We start from the raw sequence: 10,329 nt of genomic DNA, 5'->3' as shown, positions 1-10,329 counted from the left end.
TTAAATGAATGAATGAAGGCATCTCATCCTATTGTTCTTAAAGTAGGGAGCACTACCAGAGCACTACTAATATTTGGTAGGATAGCGTCATCTGGTGGCCAAGTTGACTCATCGTTGCTCTTTCTGATCAGCCAAGTATGTTATTATTATTATTATTATTATTATTATTATTATTATTATGCTATAGTATGCTATTTAGACAGAAAGGCACGATACTGTGTATTTATTAATTGAATGCAATTATAATTTATAAACTTAAAGAGATAGTCTACCCTTTTGAATAATTAATTAGTGGTTATTAGCTCTATTATAGATTCAGTCAAACACATTTCTGTAGGCTTACTGTACTTTTTAGCTATGTTATTAAAGCCTGAGGCTGATATACAAGTATGATGTATCAAACTCCCCAAATCCACCACAATAAATGAAATCTATTTAGGCCTACTACAACTCCTTATATGAGCTGAGTCATTAATTGTGACATGAGGGTGATGACGTGATCCGCCCTAAACACATATTATTGTGATATCGAGTCGAGAATAAATGATAAAGTATTGGTTGTATTACATTTTTTACCGTCTATGACTGACATAGACTAGTCTATGTCATAATGTCAGATGCGGCGTTGACTTACTACACTGACTACATGTCCCAGCATTCAACTGTAAGTTGAAAGGTCGTACACTCGGTGAGGTAAATACATCATGGCGGCGCTCGGTGCAGCACGGGCGTGTTTACTCCGAAGTTATTCTCGGGTGAAACATTTCCATAAAATTACACATGTTATCGACAGATTCAGCAGGAGGACGCTTTGTAGCGGAACACCCGACCACTGTAAGTTGTATGTTTATAAACTGTCTGCATGATCTGAACGTATTGTAATTCATTCCGACTGACCTTGCAGAGCGTGTGTATGACGTTAGCGTTCAACCACAGAGCTGATATTCCATACGTATATTCTATTAGTATACAGTCAGAACTCGCGATGCATTTTGTGTACAGTATAGTAGTACTGTAGTAGGTATAGTAGGCCCTCCTCTATAGCAACCCTCCTCCTAGCTCTGGTCCATAGCTCTAATGCGTTTCATTAGAGCTATGGAGCAGAGCTACCCTCCTACAAAAATGGGATAATGTTGCCCTGGACCATCTTGTTGTCATTGCAATTTGTAGCAATAATCGACTTGCAGTCAGCTCTTTTGATTGATTGAAATATTTATTAACAGTTTGCAGAATTACAGTACATTTCAAGCACAAACTCAATACAAAGACTGTTAACTGAGTGGACGACCCATTTAAGCATTACACATCTTGTGGAGTGGACCAGACCCATTGCAAGATGCTGTACTCTGTCGTCGACCCTAAGCCGTTCCAGCCTGTTAGCCCTCCAAGCAGAACCCAATGGTACTGAAGTTTCTGACTTTTTGACGACACAGACCATTGGGTCCTGTTGCATCAGTACCATGCCACCTGGTATGCGGGCATTCATAAAACATAAACAACGTGGATAATGCCTGTCTGCGCTCTTTGACGATTTTTTTTCGTGCGAGGGCTTCTGAATCTGTGAAGTATAAGTACCCATACATGCCACTGCGAATATCTCCTGTGACGCGGAAGCCGTTAAGTATTTTTAATCTTTGTTTGACCGATTTGGTCGCTTTGATTCTTCTCTTCCTTCCTTGTTTATTGACACCTCATTGTACCGCCTATCTGGCTAGCTAGTGGCGCTATAGCTATGACAGAGCAGATCAGAGGCAGGGACGTAGCCGGCACAAGCCAACCGCACACCGGGAGGCGGTACAATAAACGGTAAACAAACAAGAAGAAATAAAGCGACCAAATCGGTCAAATTAAGATTAAAAATACTTAACGGCTTCCGCGCCACAGGAGATATTCGCAGCGGAATGTATAGGTACTTAAAGTTCCCGAATTCAGAATAACGCAAACAAAAAAAGGCCGTCTAACGCCGCAGATTCGATCTTAGAGAGCATGTTTATGTCCGCGTTCCAGAATTCCCATACGAAAATATAGTTATGAACAGCGACCCTACATAAAACTCATCCAAATTTCAGAAAAGCTTTATGGAGGGTTCCGAGAGGGGCTACCCTCCTACAAAAATGGGATAATGTTGCCCTGGACCATCTTGTTGTCATTGCAATTTGTAGCAATAATCGACTTGCAGTCAGCTCTTTTGATTGATTGAAATATTTATTAACAGTTTGCAGAATTACAGTACATTTAAAGCACAAACTCAATACAAAGACTGTTAACTATCTTGTGGAGTGGACCAGACCCATTGCAAGATACTGTACTCTGTCGTCGACCCTAAGCCATTCCAGCCTGTCAAAGTGGGTTCCAAACGGAGCTCCTCTCCCTTAAGGTCTATGGACCAGTCACCAGAGGAGAGCTACCTCTCCCTCCGATCGATATTCCTTTGGAGCTAGTGTTCTCCTAGCCCCTCTCGGAACCCCCTGGGTCAGCCCAATCGATTCGTGCCGAACCGGGCTACCCGTGGGGTCCCTGTGCGTATCTGAGTTTTCATATTGAAATGATAGAACGCGGACATAAATATCGTCGGATACGTCGTGTCTGCGTCGTTTGACGGCTTCTTTTCGTTTGAGTTATTCTGAATGTGTCAACTATTAGTACCTATACATACCGCTGCGAATTCTCCTGTGCCGCGGAAGCCGTTAAGTATTTTTAATCTTTGTTTGACCGATTTGGCCGCTTTGATTCTTCTTGTTTATTTACTGTTCATTGTACCGCCTCCCGATGTGCGGTTGGCTTGTGCATGGCTACGTTCCTGCCTCTGATCTACTCTGTCATAGCTATAGCCACTAGCTAGCCAGATAGGCGGTACAATGAGGTGTCAATAAATAAGGAAGGAAGAGAAGAATCAAAGCGACCAAATCGGTCAAACAAAGCGCCACAGGAGATATTCGCAGCGGTACTTATAGTTCACACATTCAGAAGCCCTCAAACGAACAAAAGCCCTCAAAGAGCGCAGAAGGACGTATCCGAAGGTATTTATGTTTATTTATGTGTGCGTACCCGGTGGAGGTGGAATAGGACCCCATGCTATCTGGGTCTCAAAAATGTCAGAAACTTCAGTAGCATTGGGTTCTGACTTGTAGGGCTAGTGTTCTCCATTATGGAATATGGAGCCTCCATAGTCCATACAGTATAACCTACTGTACGTGCTCACTGAAGGAAGTTTACACGTTTGTCATAATAGATGACAAGAGCTGGCCTCAAAGTTGCAGCACTTAATTATTGGGCTACAAATTACAATTCTGCTGAGATGAATCCATGAAAAGGGAGTGTTTCTGTATAGAATATATACAAAGAATATATCATATGTACTGTGATATTGGCTAGCCAGTTGTCTGTGTAACACCATGTCAAGCTATTGAGCAGATCTACAAGCTAACAACGGTGTAAGCTTGTAGGTCTGTGATCGTACATACATTTCATGTATTGCCAAATAGATTGGTCCCCTCCGCTCGTGACATGTGCGGCGTAAATCTGCTCCACGCGGTGTGTACACTACACACCCAGTAAATAATTCTTACCACTTAACCCATTCTGAACGGCACCCATTTTGGTGTCAGCATCATGTTATGCTTTAGCTATTTAAAAATAGCAGATCTACAAGCTCATATCGCGCCACCGAGTGGCGCGATACGAGCTTGTAGGTCTGCTATTTTTGAAAAATCGAAGAGCGACTGACATTTCTAGAATCTGATCTCAGGTCAGAATGGGTTCATCAGACCAGTGTGTGTCTCCAGTGGAAACCTCGTATGAATCTGATCTCAGGTCAGAATGGGTTAAGGCTCATACATAGTCTAGATTTTCGGTGGTTAGGTGACCACCGAACTACAACATGACGTCACGAGCCGCGGTGAAGAGAAAACCACCGCCACCGCTCCAGCCCTTCTCTGTTTTTACTCACCACCGCTCAACGTTATTTCAGCTCCGGTGGTCAGCTCACCACCGGAGCGGTGGTCACCTCACCACCGAAAATCCAGACTATGAATAGGCCTTTAGTCAAATATTGTCCTAGTTTCATTTCCATTCAAAAGTTTTAACAGAAAATGTGTTATTCAAATATCTCCACTCTTCCACAAGCTGCACACATTTAGCAAAACGTCTTCTGATCACCACAAAAGTCATCACAAATTGACCACGGAAGCACAAATACATGTGTGCCCTACTGGCAATTAATAATTCATAAGACCTATTTACTAGGTGAGTACACATGCCGTGCGGAGCGGATTCATGCCGCACAATGCACGCACGTGCTAACCACGAGCGGGGAGGACCGATCTATGGCTGTGCATTGAGAAATGTATGTACGAACGCAGACGTTCTAGGGCTAGTATAGATGTGTTTTGTGCGGCACCGTCAGACAGACTTACTATTACTTGCATAAGCCATTCAACTAAAATGTGTCCTCCAGCTCCGTCAGAGGAACATGCAAAGAAGCCTCAGTACACGGACCCAGCAGTGCAGGACATCCTCACCAGGATAACAGGCCTAGACCTGCAGAAAGTCTACCGGCCCATCAAACAGGAGCTGAAGCCGCCCACATACAAACTGATGACTGATGTGCAACTGGAACAGGTACCGTGTCACTCTGCCTGTGTATTGACTGCTTGTTAGTCTTTGTGTATCTCTCCCTCTCACACAAACTAGATGATACTGATGTGCACACATACTCATCATCTTTTAGGTGTTCTTGCTGCTCTCTCTCTCTCTCACACACACACACACACACACACACACACAGTGATCTGAACATCCCTTTCCTAAGCAATATTATGGTGTCTTTTCCAGGCGACCAGGAAGGCGACTGAACAGGCAAAGAAGCTACTGCAAAGGCCTCCTGTCTTGCCTGAGAGGAAACAAATTGACGATGTGCTGTCTGTGGACCCGATCCTGGAGGGCATGGACACAGCCCGATATGTCTTCACTGACATCACCATGACCATCCCACACAGGGTAGGGAAATACTGTCTGTCTTAATATGTTCTGTTGGTCTTGACTCCACATGGCCAGCTAGATTCATGCCGTGTTTTCCCCTCAGGAGCGGTTCATCGTTGTGCGGGAGACCAGCGGGACCCTGAGGAAGGCCACATGGGAGGAGAGAGACAGGCTCGTCCAGGTCTACTTTCCTAAGGAGGGACGCAAACTCACAGTGCCTGCTATGTTCAAGGAGGAGAACATCAAGGTGAAGGATGGGAAAGTTTGATTTAATCAACTATGCTGCCCCTTATGGCCTTATCCCTCCATGCTACTCTGTGCTATACAGTGGTTCTCAAACATTTTACAGTGCTCTAGTATATAGCTGTTGTCGGCGTGTATAAACCATATTTCAACTTTGTACTGTATGTTGGTTTTCTTTGTAAATAAATGCCCTTCGTACAAGGGTGTTGCACATACTAGGGGGAAAAACGTGAGCTAACTATTTTAGATTTATTTTCCTGAGAAATTATGATTTTGCACATACAAATCTTTTTTATGGAACTGAATTTCGCTCTCCCGTTACACTTTTCTAAATTTTCGTTCATTTTATTTTGGATCTACTTAATGTCCTTCCATCCAATGAAATATGTCTAGATTCATTCTGTTTATGGATAGACAATGGTTGATTATTGACTCTTTATTATCTTGTTCATGTCTGCTCTTCCTTCATCATCCCTCCATGGTTCTCTCACTGCATCAGCTGGTGTTCTCCCAGGAGCGTCACAAAGACGTGTTGGACCTTTGTCTGGTCCAGTTTGAGCCAGATTGTGCGGACTACATTAGGGTAAGATGACACTGATTCTCTCTCTATATTTTGACAACTGCACCAAAAACGTGGCTTCATTGCTCAATTACAGACGGAACATTTGAAAACCGTGAGCCGACAATCTGTCTCGAGGGACATGCACTCAAGAAACGTACGCGGAAGTGTTAAGTGCAGATGTTATCCATTGTAGTAAATGTGTATGCTTTGTGTTCAGGTACATGCAGCCACCTATGAAGACCTGGACAAGCATGGCAGATACAACCTGTTACGCTCCAGCAGGCACTTTGGGGGCATGGCCTGGTACCTGGTCAACGCACGCAGGGTGGATGGACTCGTTGTAGACATGCTGAAGAGAGATCTGTGAGTTTGTGTGTTGTGTAGCTAAGCTGTCCAGGTTGTAGACTAATGCCTAAATTGTAGACAGCTGTGGTAAGACATCTTCTTGTAACTACGAAGAGTGTACAATTGTAATTGTCTCCACCAGGCCGAAGGCATGGGGGGAGAGTATGTTTCCGTCCGTGTGTGTGTCCGTGAGCAGCTAATCTCCGGCACCGTTAACCCGGTCGATGGCAAATTTTGCACACACACTCCCTGGATGCCAACGATGAACCTCTGCCCCAAAATTTCCAGAACGGCCTGTTATAGCGCCGCCAGGAGGCCGCTTTGTGCAAAACAAGTTTTTGCACAGTACACCTACAGATTTTGTCCAAACATCGCGCAAATTGGTACACAGTCTCTCTAGTTCACATCTGGCTTTTAGAGCGCCACCAGGAGGCCGACTTTTGTAAAACACATTTTTGGATATTACTCCTCCGGATTTTGTCCAAAAATCCCGCAAATCGTTACACAGTATCTCCATAGTCATGTGCTCAAGACGGATGTGTCTGATATTTCATATTCCATCCTAATTGGCTAACATTGGCTTTCAAATTTTGCAGGATTGGCCTGTTTTGAACAAAAAGCCTCAAATCATGAACGCAGTGTGCAATTTGACGTGAAATCTTTCACGCACTTTCCTACTAGGCTGAGGAATATAGCCCACCCATTTCACATTGGCCTGTTATAGCGCCACCAACAGGTGGATTGTGCATGCGTGCGATCAACACGGATCTGCATCATTTCCCATATTCCATGCTGATTGGCAAAGATTGGAACAAACAAACAAAAAACATGTTTATATTACTCCTAAACATTCCTATCCTCCTGGTGGAGACCTGTGCCCAGAAGGGCACAGGTGCGTAGGCCTGTCCCCCACTAAGAATTGATATAGTCGAATCTGATTGGCAAATGATCAATCCATCAATCCATCCATCCATCTTCAACCGTTTAGCCGTAGTCGGGTTGCGGTGGAACAACTCCACCAGAGGGCTCCAGACTTCCCTCTCCAGAGCAACATTAGTAACTTCATTATGATTCATAAAAAAGGCATGATTCGACTGAGGGATTGACTGAGAGACTCCCTTGATCGATTAGTCAAACTATTCGACTAACCGAGGTCAGCCTTACATGAGTGTAAAGTCACTATAGTACTAGCTGTTGTTGTCCTCACACACACACACTCATGTGTCCCCCAGGCTTCAGGATGCAGTGAGCCTGGTGTCTCTGTTCCACATGGTTCATCCTCACAGTGAGTCAGCCCAGGAGGCTACCAGCCAGCAGGCCACTGGCACAGACCTGCTCAAGGTGAGCAGTGCACACAACTCATAGGAAAACCTTATTGTCATTGCATAACTGCTGAACCAATCCGTGCCATTATGTCTTGTGCACAAAGTATACTTAAAACCCTTTTATTTTAGATCGTTTTATTTAGTATTAGTACAGCATAGACATTACAGAGACTTTAGTTGTCGCGGCTGTACAATACTTTGAACAGTTGTCATGTTGCACACATGCCTAAAATTGCTGATATTTGCGCCGCTCTCATTGAAAACAATGCATTTAAAACTCCACTCGCATGACCAGCGCTCGAGCACTGTTTTCTGCCCCCTCAATGACGCCAATCTGCTCTACACCACTCTGGATTGGACTAAAACTTTGCCCAAATTTTGAGTCGTACATCATGGATATGTCATCGGTGACTGGCATCACAGGCTGGCCACATGAAGTCCAAGATCCACGCCATTCCCATGTGATCCACATCACATTTTTATCCAATAACAAAATGCCAAGTTATGCTTTCAAGGTACCACGAATGCTTGATGGCAGGTAGCTTACAAATTATTCACTGCTATTGTGTGTCTGTCTTGTATTATGACACACACGTATAAAGATTCAGGTAGATCTGACATTATTTTCATTTAGTATTTGGGTTAAAAATGTGGCGTGCACTTACGGTATGTCCAAAACTGTTACTTTTCAGAAAATGGAAAAGATTATCTTGTGTTCCAATTGATGTATGTAGTTATTATTTAGTCACAAGCTATTGTTAATACTTTTCATTGGTTAAATATTTTTAATACCCATGGCCTGTTTTGGGCATGCCATAAGTGAAATGTCCAAAAACCGCCAAATCTCACAAAACATGAAGAAATAAAAAAACATTGGGAAATTTGCACATCTACAACATTGCAACATGTTGTGATGAGACACATTGTGAGCTTAGATAACCTTTGTTCGACACTGTATAAAAAGTATAAAATAGTGCATTTATTTATGAAAGTAATAACTAGAAAGATACACTGTCGAGGTGCCAACTTGCGCCATGCACAAGTAGGCCGCACAACACCGACATACGCAGCCGATTACAGTACTTGCACGCTTTGCTTGCGCAAGTAATAATAATACATAAATAGTAATAATAATTCTACAAGGAGCACCTGAGGTATCTTTGTGTTGACAAACTATGGAGTTTGTACATGAGTGTAAATTTAAGGACGATTAACCATTTTAATTATCGCCATGATAACGTATCATCAAAATAATCGTTTGTTGCAGCCTTTACGTTGCATTTCAATCTATGCATTGTAAAGGTCACATGAGTCCGAAGGCACACATATTATTAACAGAGAGCGGTGAGGTTCTTGAGGGGTCACGTCAAGGCCATCTCATCGGAGATTTCCTGTGTTAGAGGTTGAGTGTGTTTTTTAGTGTGGGAACTCGGGGCCAGGCCCCGGGCACATCAGTTCCTATTAGGGCTCATAGGTTGACCCCTGGCCTCATAGAAATTGGATGGGACATTGAGAATGACAGCCATTTGATGTGGGGGAGGTTAGCAATATAGGGGATGCGTGTACGTGCATGTATTGCTGCTTCTCCGTCAGAGTTCCTGTAGTGTAGGGCCTCTCGTTTAGTCATGGCTGATGCTGAAGTTACTGACACGCAGGATCAGCATACCAGCTGATGAATAACCTTGTCACAGTCTGACCAGGTTCCTTTTCATTAACTCAAATGTCAGAATAAATGGACCCCCTCGTGTATTTATTTACCTGCTTAGAATTTCTGTACAACCCACAAGTTAACCCATTCTGACCTGAGATCAGATTCATACGAGGTTTCCACTGGACACACACTGGTCTGATTAACCCATTCTGACCTGAGATCAGATTCTAGAAATGTCAGTCGCTCTTCGATTTTTCAAAAATAGCAGACCTACAAGCTCGTATCGCGCCACTCGGTGGCGCGATATGAGCTTGTAGATCTGCTATTTTTCAATAGCTAAAGCATAACATGATGCTGACACCAAAATGGGTGCCCGTTCAGAATGGGTTAATGCCTACTTAGAACCTGGTACTCGGATCAAATTATCTAAAGCTTAATTCCATATGTAATGGAAACTCTTTGCACAGTGCTGACCTATGACCTCCTTCCCCGCAGCTCTATGCCCAGAAGGAGTCTCAGAGATCGGGCTACATCGACCTGGCTCTGCAGAGCTACGAAGAGACACCTGCAGAGAGCACTGTTGCGTGAACGGACCAGCGCCACACGGGCATTTTCTTTTTAGGAATGTCAATTTCCTGGGTACATTTGTACCGTCGTAACCCATGTCACGGATCTGTGGCAGTCCCAAGAACACCCTGTGGACCAGTCTGGGCTCTGTCCTTTCGTTGTGTATAATGGACCAATGCTCATACATCGTCAAATGGGAACTGCAGAATTAACATTATGTACCATGCATAATGCAGTAACTTCATTTCCTGTGGGAGAATATCATAGGGCTGTATTGTGTAGGCCTACTTAAAGGTGCTGTGATATTTTGTGGTTTAAACAAAAAGTAACAAATTACCAGACGGAACTGCAACACTATAACATTGAAGCTGACACATGGCTTCTCTCTCCTGATTGGATGAAATTGGTATCCTGAACAGATTTGTGTTTCTTCTGTTTACTAAATAGATGGGGAGACCCCAGTTACTGAACAAACTCCCTACAGCATTGACTGCTATTGGAATTATTATTATTTCAACAACAAAACATCGCTTGCAGCACCTTTAGACCTCAGAGCCAAGCCACTCCTGGCACAGTACATTTATGTATATAACTAAATTAAACATGTTTTTTTATTATGTCTTGTTATTTACTTTCTCAAAGAACTCAGGCCTTGA

The 10,329-nt window shown here is 43.4% G+C and overlaps 1 protein-coding gene across 1 annotated transcript; it reads left to right on the top strand.

Annotated features, from left to right (window-relative positions):
• The first annotated feature begins 698 nt into the window (after positions 1 to 698).
• On the top strand, positions 699 to 10,287 carry mrps22 (mitochondrial ribosomal protein S22). The gene is made up of 8 exons (XM_083772693.1): positions 699 to 834; positions 4,457 to 4,620; positions 4,834 to 4,998; positions 5,084 to 5,227; positions 5,723 to 5,806; positions 6,003 to 6,148; positions 7,363 to 7,471; positions 9,602 to 10,287. Exons 1-8 carry the CDS (start codon positions 705 to 707, stop codon positions 9,692 to 9,694), a joined length of 1,035 nt encoding a protein of 344 aa, XP_083628819.1. The 5' UTR covers positions 699 to 704; the 3' UTR covers positions 9,695 to 10,287.
• Positions 10,288 to 10,329: the final 42 nt, after the last annotated feature.

The sequence above is a fragment of the Protomyctophum parallelum genome (assembly GCF_964188405.1).
Source record: "Protomyctophum parallelum genome assembly, chromosome: 9".
Classification (NCBI taxonomy): Eukaryota; Metazoa; Chordata; class Actinopteri; order Myctophiformes; family Myctophidae; genus Protomyctophum; species Protomyctophum parallelum.
The sequence above is the reverse complement of the archived record's forward strand: the minus strand, read 5'-3'. Positions and strand labels throughout refer to the sequence as shown.